Genomic DNA, 14,814 nt, shown 5'->3' with positions numbered 1-14,814 from the left:
AGTGCAGTTTCTGCCTGCTGGGCATCAAGTGTCACATCGAGATCAACTGTGCGCTGCAGAAACAAAAGTCTGAACACGGTTAAAGCAGTTCTCACATGTTCACTGAAGCTGTTTTTAATGGCTGTAATTGTCGTTTCTGTCTACATTGTGCATAAAGCTGGATGAATCCTTCGTGATGCTACCCGTAGGTTTATGAGAAGCAGTTTTGAAGCTCAGGGGCTCCAGTTGTCACCATCTTCCTCCTAACAGATTGTGAAATCTAGCTCCAAACTCACAAATATTCTTCTCTCTAATCTCACACAAGCATTTGAAATTAACGAAGCATCACACACTGCAGGATATTATTGAGATTAGGGTGCCTCATGTGATCTAATGGGGAAACAGATGGAAACAAAGTGGAGACTGTGGTGCAACAACTTGCTAATAATACTTTGAAGTGATAAAAAGTAGAAAAGCAATATGATAAACAAGTCTGGATTACAAAGTATTTGAGAAGATGAAAACAGGTTTTCTATACTTTAGCAAGATGTGGAGGGGGAATTTTATCAATTAGTTTTATTATCTGTAGCTAACGTTAGCCTCAAGGCACAGAATCTTAGGCTGTGCTATAAAATCCAGACTACCATACTATATAATCTGCAAGAAAAAGACTTCTTGTGTCCCAATACATGGCCATATGTAATATAGAGAAAACACAAGCATTTCTGGTCATTCTGACCCAGAACCATCTGCACAGATAAGTCACAGTGCTGTGAGTATAACCAAGCTTGAGGCGCAGACAGACGACAGCGACGGCCAAAGTTTAAGGTGCAACATTATGATGAAGTCCTAATTATCTGCATCCTGCATAAAACAGTACATACTCTGCAGGGACAGCTGTAGTACGTATTTACAGCAAAAAGAAAAAGCATGCATCTCTAAACACAGCCGTAGTACTGCTTGCCACAGCATCTGCAGCTCTAGTTGCTAGCGTAATAGCCTTCTAGATTTCATTTAGATATAAAAAATGTTTCATATTACGGGGCCAACCCTGATGACTCTGGGAGCAGTTCTGGAGGTTTTAGATCTGTAAACCCCCCACATTAGCAGTCATCAGGGTCAAAAAGGGATAAATCAGCCCTCAGCTCCTGTAGCGTCGGCCTGGTTTAAATCCAAGATAACCCAGACATGAGCAAAGAGATGGAACGTGACTTTAAGCATTAATACAATGTGAACAAGTCTGTTCTATAAAAATTGACCCCCTGTAAAGTTGTCATTAACTGGTAAATTAGATACACTGTAAAAAGTGTATTTGAGAGGTAGTTGAAGCAAAGTACTGTTTTGAATAAATCTCACAAATCTTTCTGCTTTGGTGACGGCAATTTCCTTTTGCGGATTCTATCAACTTGAAATCATATTTTGTCTCTTTAAATCGGTATTTTAATTTTATCCAAAGGGTGAAAATTAGGTTTACTGCTGCTTTAGCGTCTGGAGTCATGGTGTCCATGTCTGTTTGTTGTTTCTGCTGCGACTCAACTGCTGTTTTAGTCTAATGCCTAATTTAGAAATCAAGTTTTACATTTTACTTTTGGATAAAGTGAATTATTAAGTTGGCAAATTAGAAACTTCCATTTGACTTGCCTTAAACTTAAGCTGCAGTGATGCTCATTTAAGAGGAATCAGATCATTTAATGATATCTAGCTTAAACCAGTTGCATTAATATTATTTACTAACTTAATTTGGACAAACTGCATTACCAGTGGAAGCAACTGATTCAGTTCAATGCAACTATATTATTTTTTCAGTGTATAGATACTGAAACTGTTTCTGTAGCAGGCTGTAAACGTGTTTATTTCTGCTGTAAAGTTGGACATTTTAACATGGAGGTCTATGACGATTGAATCACTTTGAAGGCAGCCTCAAGTGGACATTCGAGGAACTGCAGGTTTTACTTTTTAGTCCTGGAAGTTCCTGTTTGTTCTATATGGTGACGGGTTACAAAATCTTCTTTGTTCAGAGGAAAACTTTGATCTCAAGTTAGCTAATACAAAGCTTCAGTTGCTCAGTTTGACAAATCAAGTTGTTGTTAGTGGAATTTATGGTCTTCTTTTGGACCGAATCTCTTCCTTTTCTTACTTTCATCTTCACTGCAGCTGTCCGAGGAAAAACAAAGAAGGAATGTGGCGGTGAATTCACTAAAACTAAATTTGTCTTAATCAGATGATGAACCCTCACAGCAGCTTCAGCTAAAATTTAGATTCTACTCTCACACTGTCCCTCCGTGACTTAATACCACAGTTGGTGGCCTTGAACACTTGGAGGAGGGGGAAGAAAAGAGCATCAAATCATTGCCATCTGACTTCAATTTGGCAAATAAACACAGAGTATTACTGCCATCAGTCTCACCTGATAGGACTTTGTGGTGACCTTTAATGAGCCGGTCACAGCTGGAGGAGAAATTAGACCCATACAGAAAGAGCCTTCATAGTGTCAGGCTCGGCAGAGAGAATAAAAGTAGTCCAGACAATTCTCCAAAATGTTGCTGTTTAGGGACATTTACATCAACTACACCATAAAGTCTTGGGTCCAGGTTGGGGACACGTTAAGGTAATGACATTTTGATCATCCAACACGTAATTTCCTGCATTCTAGTGCAATTTTAAGCAACAATTACTGCCATTTCTGCATAAATTTCTTTATTTATGCAAAGGAAAACACAATTGAAGCAATCTACATCGCCTTTAAATGTATATTTTCCACTAGATCAACTTTTTTTATTTAAAATTCAACCCACGCATTGACTGGATTTGCTCTTCTGTCCTCTTTTGCATATTTTGTTTGAAGAGTAAACATCTTTAAACTAATCAAATCATTCATTTCAAACTGATTTATAAAGTTCTAGATTTTAATCACGTGTTCAAAACTTTCTGCACATCCAGAACATGTCTGGTTGATATTCTGAAGACCAAAGACACTTTAATATCCAAGGCATTGTTTCATAGATGAGCAAACCCGAAAGAAAAGAAAGAAAAGTTTTCTGCTTCACTGTGTTTTTATGTATGTAAATGTTAAGGGAATATCTCCTCTGATTGCCTTTTAAATCTATGCATGACAGCATCCCAAACTGTGAATTATCTACATTTTAAAAAGCACCTAAATAGAGGCAGATGATGCAGTTTAGAGTGTTGGCAGAAGACAGATGACAAATTACAGAAAACACAAGGGAAGAGAGAATTGTTTGTGTTGAAGTAATTAGTTTAAAATCACCTCTGGCACCAAGTTACTTCCTAAACTGATGGTCTGTTTAAAAAACGAAGCAGTAAAGCCACTAAAACTAAACGAAGCACAAAAAAACTGGCCTTGTTTGGAAGTAATTTCTCAGTAAGTGTGTTTATATTGTTTCCAAACCTGGTTGAGTTGTTTGTGTGATGTTTAAATCTGAACTCCGCCACTCTGCTGCCACCTGCTGGCAGAAACAAACACCACATCCTCCAGACTTCAAATACAGTATAGAGTTTTATTGTTTATATTAAATCAGAAAGATAAGCACTATAACATACGTTACAAACCAATAAAATTTTATATCTTGGGGAGAAAAAAAATTCAAATGACATTACAAAAAAAGTAGTAACACTAGTGGACAAAAACATTCTTTAAATAACAGAACTGTACATTTTAATATGCAACTAAAAAAGTAAGACACCAAAAACAAATTAAACAGTGGGGCTAAGTGACAGAACAGAACCATGGAGGGTCAGAGAGCTAAAGCTAACGGGAGGAGGGATTACTAGCTGATGCAGGTTACTGCTAGAATATGAAAATACAACAAAGTAAGGCAGCAGAAGGCAGGCGTTTAGACAGCAGGAGTTGGGAATAGAAAAAAAGACTTAGAAACGTGAGTAAATTAAACTGCTACGTGGCTACATGACTCGCCCACTGTCTTAAAACTGCAGAAACTGAATATAAGCTCATAAAACAACCTCACAAGAACCCCAGCACCCCTGTTCAGGTTTTATCTGACAAACGATGACACTGCTGAATCTCTTTCATGCACTTCTGACCAACACAAACAGTGCTAAAACGAGCTCCTTTAAACCGCTCAGAACTATTGTTCTGCGACCGCTGGTCAGTTAGACGCAGACGCTCTTCCAACTGTGGACACTGGACACATGTAATATTGTGATTTCTAGCGAATTTGATCTCGCACATTGTGACAAAATGAACCTGCGAGCCGCTGCATAATGTACAAGTTGCACCTGTTCAACAGGTTTCACTTTGAATTGCATAGTATTAAAAAATAGCTCTATGACTTTATTAAAAACAGACACTAGAGGGCACTCAATGCCCTCCATGGCCGAGTCATTACATAATCAACTGCTCTTCACAAAAACACATTATCAAAGCCCAGAAAACTGAATTCCATCAGTTTTTCTTACATCACATCAAAATCAGAAACCTGCTGCTCGTGTTTTGAAATGCGCATATGTGCATCGACTACAAATATTTAGTCACATAAAGTTTCTTAGCGATGGCTTCGTTCAACTTCTTTGGGTTATCAGGTAATAAAAAACAAAAATATCCGTCTACACAATGTGAACCAATTAGTGCAAAAGAGATTAAGTGCAACGTTACATGATGTCCGATGTCCACTGATCACTACCTGCTCTCTGAATCTCTCACTGCAGCCACAGTGGTGGTGTTGGGGGTTTTTACTGTACTGCTGTAACAAAATAAAAGGACAGAAAGCTGCAAACACACAGGACATAACAGATCCACAGTAGCACAGCGCATGCCCTTATTCACGACGAGATTTAAAGTACAGTACAAGCGCCATTACAAGTCAGTACAAAATGTAAAATAAATCATATGCAATGAATGTACATTAAAGTATTTTCTGAAAACATCGAAAAAAAGTTCCTTTTTTTGTTGTTTTTTTAAACGGATTTTGACGTTGGTTTGTCCCAGCGCCCTGCCAGAGAGAATCACAGCCGACTCCTGTCTGACTGAAAGTGGAGATGTGTCCAAATTGCAAGGAAAAATATAGTATTTACTCAACACGTTAGAATTCTCAATTTGAAATTCAAAAATCTAGACTCTTTAGTAGCATTTACTTATTAAAATCTTTGTAAACAGTTTGCCCTTTTTGTCTCTACTTTGAAAATACATTCTAATCAGACTGAAATTGAGGCTTATATATGTAAATATATATATTTATATTTATAAATCTGTGGCAAACACTTTAAAAATAATCTGACACCTTATGCAAAGAAATACATTTGAAAAAAAAAAAATCCCTCTAGTCTTCATTTCTACCATGATTGTTTGAGAACCTGAAGCCGTCGCGGCACATCTGGATTTAACTTCACCTGAAGAAAACTGCCAGATGTTTGACCACGACGCACTCCAGCTGCAGCAACAGCTCTGGACTCCACTCGTATATCAAGAGCTGTAAGAAACTTAATGTTGGCATTTTTGTTGCTCTTCAGTGCGGTGATGGGGTTGCTATGGTGGGTAGCCATGGTGATGAGGTTGCCATGGCTTGGGGGGAGGGGAGGGAAAGGATGGGAGGGGGTTTGCAAGCTGGTGGTGAGAGAAACAAGCGGGAGGACTTGGGCTCGTCTCCGGATCGCCTCGACGCTCCTCCGAGTCTTTGCGGTTCGAAGCGGTCTGGAGGAGCAGCAGAGTCTGAGCCGCTTCGGATCCTGGTGCTGAGTTTAAAACTGCATCTTTTACAACAACATCACGAGCTCGAGCATGCGCGAGGGCAACGCCGCACAAAGCCGGTGTAAACAGTGTTTGTTCACGAGTCTCCTTCTTAAAAAAAAGTGTGGATGACGGTGCGCATGCTGCTGCTGTCTTTCACATTTAATGAATCTTAGTGGCAGTGGCATGCACAGTGGCCCTACACAGATCGTTTGCATGCAGATTCAGATTTGTACACTATACACCGCAAATCTGTGTGTGTTTTCTTTCCTCAAACGCTCTTTACGTTCAGAGTCTGTCGCTGCGGAAGGTCTCCTCCACCGACGGGTCCGGCAGCACCATGTCAGGGTCACTGAGCATGCTCAGACCGTCCAGGCTGAGGGGCTCGATGCGCAGCTCGTCCTCCAATGGGAAGCCTCCCTCCGAGTCAAAACATTCAGGCACCGTGGAGAGCGCACTGCTGATGTCCTTGGACAAACTGGGGTTGGAGTCATCTGGGAGGAGAAACAGATGATGGTGGGTGAATGTTTCCTCCGGTCTGGACAACACCTCGTCCTGCTGCAGCTAACAGACCCACTGCCTCATCGTTAGTCATGACGGCTCTTTTCTGACTTTCTCCTCACTTTAAGGCTGCTGCAGTCACACTTCAGCCCTGATTAGGCCTGAATGTTACAGAGGATTCAGAGCTGAAGCCTGAGCCACTAAACAGTTGACAACTTTTTAAAGTACCTTCATCTTCCTCCTGTGAGACGACTACATTTAATTTCTGCAAACAAGCTGCTCAGCAGGTGCTCCACTTTGATTTAAGCTTCAGAAGAGAACCGCTATCAGTTGCTTTTAGTAGGAAAGTGCAGAAAAACACTGAAAATTTAAGGAACTGCTAATCTGTCTGAGAAAGCAAAGGCAACAGTCAACAGCTTCCTCCTCCTCCTGGTAGATGTCTACACCTGATTCCTGGAAATAAGTTGCTCAGGAGATGCTTCTGTCTGATTTAAGCCTCAGAAACGAAACACTTGAAGTTGCTTTCAGTGGAACAGTACAGAGTAAACCCTGAACCTTCAAGGAACAATTCAAGACTTAAAGGAATACATCACCCAATTTTTGCAGTTTTCTTATCATACCATGTAACCTGGACTGATGGACATAAATCATGTACCATATTCATACAGAATCGCTGAAGTCCTGAAGGCACCTTTTCTAATCTAAAACTTAGATTATTTACAAAATTATTATTCTGGCTTTAGGTTTTAAGGACAGTAAATGTTTTGTTACTGGAGGACAAATACTTCACTACTAAAGTCAATCTCATTATCTTTAGTTTGAGTTTCTATTACTTCTAATTTTCCCTCTGAGCCATCATTTTACATGGAAATGTTGCTGAATCCACAGCAGAGCTGTTGTTTTTGAGCTGTGTTTCAGTCAGTTTCATATTTGTTCTGCTGTCTGACCGCAGAAACAGAAAATATGTAAATGAGAACAGCCCTACTGGGAATTTGGTTATATTAAAATACAGTTGATGTGAGTAAGCAGCAGCTGAGTTGACGCACAACAGGTGACATGAAATAAAGTAACTCACACCCAGTCCTTGTTTTTTGCTTTTTAAATTGGGCTTAAAGTTTCCACCATTTCTGAATGTCTCTAAGCCTTCCATTTTCAATTTTTTGTGTTTAGCTGCTTTCTGCTCATAAAAATACAGTGGCCTGCAATGGAGAGCAAAACAGCGTGCCGACCTGTGGCACTCACCAGTGAGGATGATGTTGGGCAGACCTCCGCTGCAGTTGGAGTACAGCATGTTGGCCCTCATGTGCATCGGGTCCTGCAGGCTGCCATGGCTGCCTCCCAGCCCCGACAGAGCAGCCTGGGAGTAGTAGAGCGAGGAGGAAGAGGAGGAGGACGAAGGATTGAAGCAGGACCCCCCTACTGTGGAGCTCATTGCGTTTTCCAACAGACTGAACTGATCCAACTAGCCGGCAGATGGTGGAGAGAAAATGGCAATCGAGAGAAAACACAAAGAATCAGTCAGCTGAACTGGCACTATGTTCACCCTGGCAGCATCTCTCATGTGAGGTCTACAAGCCAATTATAGTGTTTTCTCATAACATTGACAGTTCAATATAAACATGATTAACTCCACAGCTCAATATAATGACAAGAAAATCCATTGACTGGATTTGAACAAATCCTCCTCATTAACTAACCTCACAAGATGCAAATATAAGCCCCTCAGGCCATTAATCAGCCTGTTTTTGTTAAAGACTTCTGTATGTTTAACAAGTAGATCCTGATATGATTTATTCTGCAGCACACATTTTACCATTACAATTTAATTATGAAATGTTTTCAAATTTTTCAAACACTACAGATTTCCTGCATCTACTGCTTGTCACGTCTGTACGAATGGGGACATGCTAAACTGAGAACAACGGAAGAAAAAATATCTTTTTATGTATTTATGGAGATCAGCTTTGACTGAAATTACATACTGCTTTGATAAAAAAAAAATAAAACATGCATTCGCTACATCTGAGTGTTTATCAATCATTACCTGATAGGGAAGGGTTTTGGTCTGGCGATTAGAATACTGTGGCTCCATAAAGGTGTCGCTGAAGAGTGCTGCCATGTTGTTGTGCTGTCAGGGAAGAAAAAAGGCTCAAATTTAGCCAACAATGACATGTGAAATATAAAAAAACAACTTCTTATTAATTCCTTATTCAGGTGCAGTGTATAGAACCTGGATGGAGCAGTAACATTCTAATAAGTGCTACAGTCACTTTTTGCACACATTCTTGTTGTTGAATTAAAGTTGGTATTTTCCCCATCAATCTGCATCCAATATCCCATAAAGACCAAGTAAAAACTGAAATCTCATTGTACAAAAGTTTTCAGGCCCTTAATTTAGTCACTACAGGCACTGCACATATGGATTTAGGACAGTTTATCCCATTCTTCCAGCAGATCCTCTCAGGCTCTGTCGGATTGGATGGCAACCGTCTGAACTTTCATCTTCAGGTTTCTTCGCAGATGTTTTGTGGGTTTAAATTTTTAAATCTTTAAACCACTGCAACAGGTTTTCTTAAAGGATTTCTGTGTATTTGGGTTATATTAATCATTCCCTCGGTTTTGGTCAACACAGAGGTCAGTATAGAATGATGCTGCCACCACCATGCTTCACTGTAGGGACAGTATTAGCAGGTGATGATTCATCAGACCAGATAATCCTCACTCATGCTTTCAGAATGGTAAAAAAAAGGGCAGGCATTCTTCAGTGATGTATCACAACATCTTTTTGGTGAATATAAATTGTTACTATAAAGCCTGAACACCCCATGCCCAGAGACCTTTCATATCTTACCCTAGAGCTCTGTTATACAAATTCAGCTGATATTAACTGTATGTTGCTTGCACTTTGTTGTCTCGATTGTGGGCTTTGTTAAATTTGTGTCTGTATTTCTAACAGGATATGATAAGATAAGCCTTTATTAATCCCACAGTGGGGAAATTTACATTGTCACAGTGGCAAAGAGGAAACATTTAAAAAATATCAGCATAAAAATAAACCAAAAATATACATAAGTATTCGTTCAGATTGTCCACATTTCTCTGGATGTGAAAAAAACAATACTGCACAGATCAATGGTAATACACAGATTCCTTCATGAGTAGGAATACTGATAGAGAAGAATTACTACTGTACAGATTTCAATGTCTTTTCTACTACGGTTGAATTGATTCAATAGTTGAAGCAGACACAAAGAGAATTTCTGAATAGGCAATAAACAAAACTAACTTTAAATGCAGTTTGACAAAGTCCAAACATTCTCTCCTGTCTTTTGATCAAAGTGGCTTCTGTTTAGCTCTACTACAATGAAGTTTCTGCAGAATCCATGAGATTCTCCATCTCTGCAGAATCCATGAGATTCTCCATCTCTGAGTCCTGCTGTCTCCAAACTTCTTCCATTTCATATTCATTGAACCCACTGTTCTCCTGGAACATTCAAACTTTGGAAGTGATTTTATACCACTATTCGATTTATGCCTTGTCAGTTTTATTGTGGAGGACTAAGGCGAGTTTTAGACTTCATGTCTTGGTTTATTGTCCCGACATGCAGTGTGAATTGTGGAATCTTATATATGGAGGAGTGACAAAAGAATATACTTTTGTAAATAATGGATTTAAATTAGTCATTTTTAATAAATCTGAAAACCTTTCTAAACATCTTTTTACTTGTGGATTGATGGGGAAAAATGTATGTATTATTATTGTAACTCCCCAGGACAACAAGCAAATTCCATTAAAACCTTTTGGTGTCACAAGGGTTGAAATGATGAGCTGGTTGGTGGATTCAGAGGTAATACAGACATTATTATTAGAATTTGTTTATGCCTATTTGAGCAGGACTAGAGAATAAATATGACAGCTGAAATTAGTCTGTTACAATGTTAAATCTGCAGAAAGAAAGACTGAATATCTACAATACACATGCACAGAACAAAACAAACGCTGATGAACAAAATATGATTGTCCGTGCACAGACACTCTGACAAAGACGCTCTTCACTGCACTTACTTGGCTGGTGTTGAAGTCCAGCGGGATGCTGTGAAGAGGGGAAACGGGCTGCTGTTGCTGCTGTTGTGGCTGCTGGCGTTGTCGGCCCTGGTCCACTGCATGCTGGGATTGTTGGTAGAGCGGATAGGGCGGGGGCGGCTCCCTTGGCATGTTGCTGGTATCCAAAGCAACTCCCTACACAGAGCAGAGAAAGCCAGCAGGAGTCACTACAGACGAGTTTAATCAAGACTTGGAATGCAGAGTTTATTTATTGTGACTGTAGTGTCATTACTCAGTACACTTTCTCCATCCAATATAGGTGAAAACAATTGCACCAGTGTACTTTTGCATTGCATGATGTTCTTTTCTTGGAAGTCGTACTTTGATTTGCAGGACTGCACATTTTCAATTTCTATTTTAGTTTAGTACTTTTGACAGCTGTGGTTCTTAGTTTACAAACTTAAAATCAGTTGGGGATACCAGAGTTCTAGATATAAAACCCCGATTTTATTTATCAGCACGATTGTACAAAAATACTTGTGAAATCCTGAGTGTGAGATGAGTGTACCTGTGTGATGGGGGACAGTGAGGGCGACATTGTGGGCGACAGCTGCTTGGCCAGACCTCGGCGCTGCTCGGCTCCAGGCGACAGGGTGAGGGGGCTGATGGGAGCTGGCCGTCGCCGAGGGGAGTTGCTGGACAGACGGAGGGATGAGTTGATGGAGGGATTGCTGAGCGAGGACTGCAGCTGGCAGTTGTTGAGGGAAGCCTGAATTGAGGGATTGCTCAAAGAGGAGGAGAGACCTGCAGGGACAATAAAGAAGTTGCAAACTCATTAGAGCGTAAATGAGGAGAACATGTGGTAGTTGTGATGTAGAATGCACTTGATTTTCCAGCATGCTCTCCAGTCCCAAAACACTAGATGTTATTGTGTGACTGAGGAGTGAGAGAGAGATGGCGAGCAGAGGAAGGGAAAATGAGAGGACAGAGAGAAAGCGAGGGAAAAGAAAAGAGCTGATTGTAGCGAGCCAAGAGAGGGTCAAAGTTCCTCTGTCACTTTGGTGCTCGGCCAAGCTGAACTGTGTCCGACATGGGAGCCCGAACACACATACACTCAGAAAACACAAAGAGGAAAGACTGGGCACGAGCAGAGAGCAGTGGGTGTGATCAGATCAGGCAGCAGAGTGAGGAAGCTGAAGACAGAGAAATCCTTCAATGACTTATCAATAATGTATAGTTGGCTGGCAGAGAAAGAAACCTGCTCCAAACACTGAAGCAGTGATTCTCAACACAAAGTAAAAAGCTTGAACAGGCTTTCAGAGTATTAAAACCTACAAAGGCTAAAATCCCAACAGATGATGACTCATTTCCACTGATATGCTCAGATATTTTTAGTCTTGACAGGGAGAAGGGCCACATGTTGAACGACTGAGTAAATTCAGATAATACACTTAACAACAATTAGGAGTTGTGTTGCTCAGCAACTCCCAAAAACCTTCACTAAGACAAATTCATGAGCCATAGAACTCAAACAGATGTCCATCAAGTAAAGTGTTACTAATTTTAAATGTGTAAAATTCAATACAAAAAAGGGAAAAAAAAGAAAGACAGCAATTTTGGAGTAAAATGATGCATTGTGAGATGAAAGCAGCAGCGTGTCTCTGTGTAGTGTCTACAGGAAGAGTCCATTTTACATGATGATATTACCAGCTGGTGTGTGGACAGTTAAGTTTGACGCTCAAGGCTTTATTCTTGGGTTAAGACACAAGGGAAGACTGTGGGAACACCCCTCACTCTCCAAGACATTTCCGAGTAGTCTACAACTTGGCAGGAAACACTGGATTTTATCTGAGCCTTCCCATGTGCTGAACTCTAAGTAAATGCTAATGAATTCTGGAGGGAGGTACAAGGAGGTCCGTTTGTGGAAGCACAATGTGCCTTTTTCCTCACACGGGTCCACTCCAGTCTGATGGACCGTAGAAACAAACACACGCAGAGCCCAACAGATAATGTTACTTGATTGGACAACAACTCATTATGGCCATTCAGTGTATTTTACAGTGTGTGGGCTAATGGTTGAGGCTAGATTTCTTTCTGCGGCCTCTTCTGTGCACAGCCTTTCTGGTTGTAAATGAAAATGAACAGAGGGAGAAGTGAAGCCAATGTGCCTGTCTGTTTTGGTCAGAGATGTTGGTGGTCTAGTGGAATCCACTAGTTGTGAATGTTGCACAGAGAACCTTGAAGATAAAACTCATTCATTCAGCCTTAAAACTCAGTGCACTGTGGTATGAAGGCCTCATTTACAATACAGTCGAGTAAGACAATAAAAGATGTCAACACATGAATAACATGCTACTAATGTAAATTAAAACAGGAGCAGCTGGAAGTAAAATTAAAAAATAATAATTAAACTGCTCCAAGGATGAAAATGAGTCCAGCTTTAGCTTGTTGGTGCAGGTTACTCCAGATTGCAGGAGCAGTGAGTAAAACTGGATTTTCTAAGCTCAGCAAAAGCCCTTGGCACCTGCAAGGTAATCCAATCCTTTGAGTGTGTATGCTAAGAGCCCACATTAAAAGACAGTAACATGGTAATGTAAGGAGGTATAAAATCACTAAGAGCCTCATAGTCTATAACGCCTTATAGAGAGCGAGGGCCAGTTAGAATCACCACACACTGATTAATTTTGATCCCCAATGCTGCTGGATTGTACCTCAACACTAACAAAAACAAAGCCAAACCAAAAATAAAAAATAAAATAACAATAAGAAGAAGTTGAACTCCACCCACCCTGTGAGTTTCCGATCCCCAGGTGCATCATGGCGGCCGGCAGGTTCCCGGTGCTGCTGCCCCCGCTCAGGTTGGGGTATCCTCCGTTGTCGTCCGGGTCCAGCGGGGTGGAGAGCGGTGAGGGGAACTGCAGGTTGCTGAGGTCGGGCAGGGAGCCGCCGGTACTTAACGAGCCCTGGTAGTGGGACAGACCAGGGTTCTGCTCTGGAGACGGGAAAATACTGCAACAAAAGTCGACAAAAAAAAAAAAAAAGACACCAGAGACAACATTGATGCTCCATTTGAATGAATATAAACAATGTAAATGTGCAGCCATTGCTATTCCAGAATGACAAGATATTTCTTTGCCTCCCATCCACTTGTTCTAGCCTTTTTCTTTATCCACCCACTCTTCACTTCTTTGATTATTTCTATTATTTCCATTTTTCCAATAACAGCATATGAGCTGTGACTCTTCTGTCTCCACACAAAAAGGCACAACACAAAACAGAGAACAAATGCTCACTTCAATAAACACACAATGTGTCTTTCTCAAACAGAAAGCATGAAATAAAGAGGCCAAAACAGCTTGGCGCCTGCTGCACACTGTACTGTTGTTTTTATTTAATTCCATGTTAAACAAAAGCCCATGTTTCCAGGAATCTAAAATCTCTGCAGACTCTTCTGAGGACTGCATTGCTCTCTGGATTATGATAACAATATGACCTGTAAATTACGCCTGATCTGGCCACATGCTAAAGGAAAGCCGATGCCGTGAAGCTCATGAAATGCTAGTAAAAATGGACACGTCTGTTTTAAATCATCCGGAGTGGGAACATAATAGTCTCAGCTAAATGTTGTCATACAATGCCAGTGGTGCCTGTTTGTCATAACAACTCTGTTCCTCTTATTTTAAAGAGGTGTAAAGAGAGACGCGGACATCCTGTTTGAAGCGGTGGGAATGTTTGGCATTTCATTTCTGGATGTTTCTGTTGACCAGCTCCAGCTCTATGGAAAACACCTGTATCCTATTTTGAATGACAGATGCTGACAGAAGTACAATGACATTAACATGCTTTGTTCAGCTGTTCCATATTCCAAAAATGAAGCAGATGCTTTTAAAAAGGGAAATGAGGAGAGACAGGAGGAGGCTGGTGAGGGAGAGCCAATGAGAACCACTAATGTTGAAAATGAACGCAGAGAAGATACTGAGTGAAGCGAAGAAGGAAAAGGTACTACTCTTAACCACAGTGGCTAATGCAGTACCTGTAGTCACTGTAGAGTAGGAAAGCTTTGCTGTGTGAGTATTGTAAGGCTGTCCAATGCAGGCAACTCTAAACGTGTTAAAAAGTCAACACAGTGCAAGATTGCAAAGTTTTAAATTGGACGACAGCAGTAAGAAACACTGAGCCTTTTTTGATGACTTTTCAGCAGTTAGACAAGAAAAATTCCTCCGCGGAGGATAATGAAATAGTCGTTAAGATCCACATTGCCTTACACTGGGGCTGAATGAATGTTCTATGTTCTATCTTTTTAATATATACACTACTGTTCAGAAGTTTGGGGTCACCCAGACAATTTCATGTTGTCCATGAAAACTCACATTTTTATTCATGTGCTAACAGAAGTGCACAAGGGTTTTCTATTCATCAATTAGCCTTTCAACACCATTAGTTAACACAATGTAGCATTAGAACACAGGAGTGATGGTTGCTGGAAATGTTCCTCTGTACCTCTATGGAGATATTCCATTAAAAATCAGCCGTTTCCAGCTAGAATAGTCATTTACCACATTAACAATGTCTAGACTGGATTTGT

At 40.5% G+C, this 14,814-nt stretch overlaps 1 protein-coding gene across 6 annotated transcripts in view; it reads right to left on the bottom strand.

Moving 5' to 3' along the window:
* Positions 1 to 3,483: 3,483 nt before the first annotated feature.
* The window catches only part of crtc3 (CREB regulated transcription coactivator 3), a 50,379-nt gene continuing 39,048 nt past the window's right edge, over positions 3,484 to 14,814 (bottom strand). For all 6 annotated transcript variants that reach the window (XM_023285361.3, XM_023285362.3, XM_023285363.3 and 3 more), the window contains 6 exons: positions 13,018 to 13,238; positions 10,798 to 11,033; positions 10,251 to 10,424; positions 8,229 to 8,312; positions 7,427 to 7,646; positions 3,484 to 6,177 (listed from right to left, as the gene is read on the bottom strand). In XM_023285361.3, coding sequence (XP_023141129.2) covers positions 5,972 to 6,177; positions 7,427 to 7,646; positions 8,229 to 8,312; positions 10,251 to 10,424; positions 10,798 to 11,033; positions 13,018 to 13,238 — 1,141 coding nt within the window. In that variant the 3' untranslated portion in view covers positions 3,484 to 5,971. The remainder of the gene's footprint in view (positions 6,178 to 7,426; positions 7,647 to 8,228; positions 8,313 to 10,250; positions 10,425 to 10,797; positions 11,034 to 13,017; positions 13,239 to 14,814) is intronic.

The sequence above is a fragment of the Amphiprion ocellaris genome, chromosome 1 (assembly GCF_022539595.1).
Source record: "Amphiprion ocellaris isolate individual 3 ecotype Okinawa chromosome 1, ASM2253959v1, whole genome shotgun sequence".
In the NCBI taxonomy this organism is placed as follows: Eukaryota; Metazoa; Chordata; class Actinopteri; family Pomacentridae; genus Amphiprion; species Amphiprion ocellaris.
Note: the sequence above shows the minus strand (reverse complement) of the source record. Positions and strands in the feature narration are given on the sequence as shown.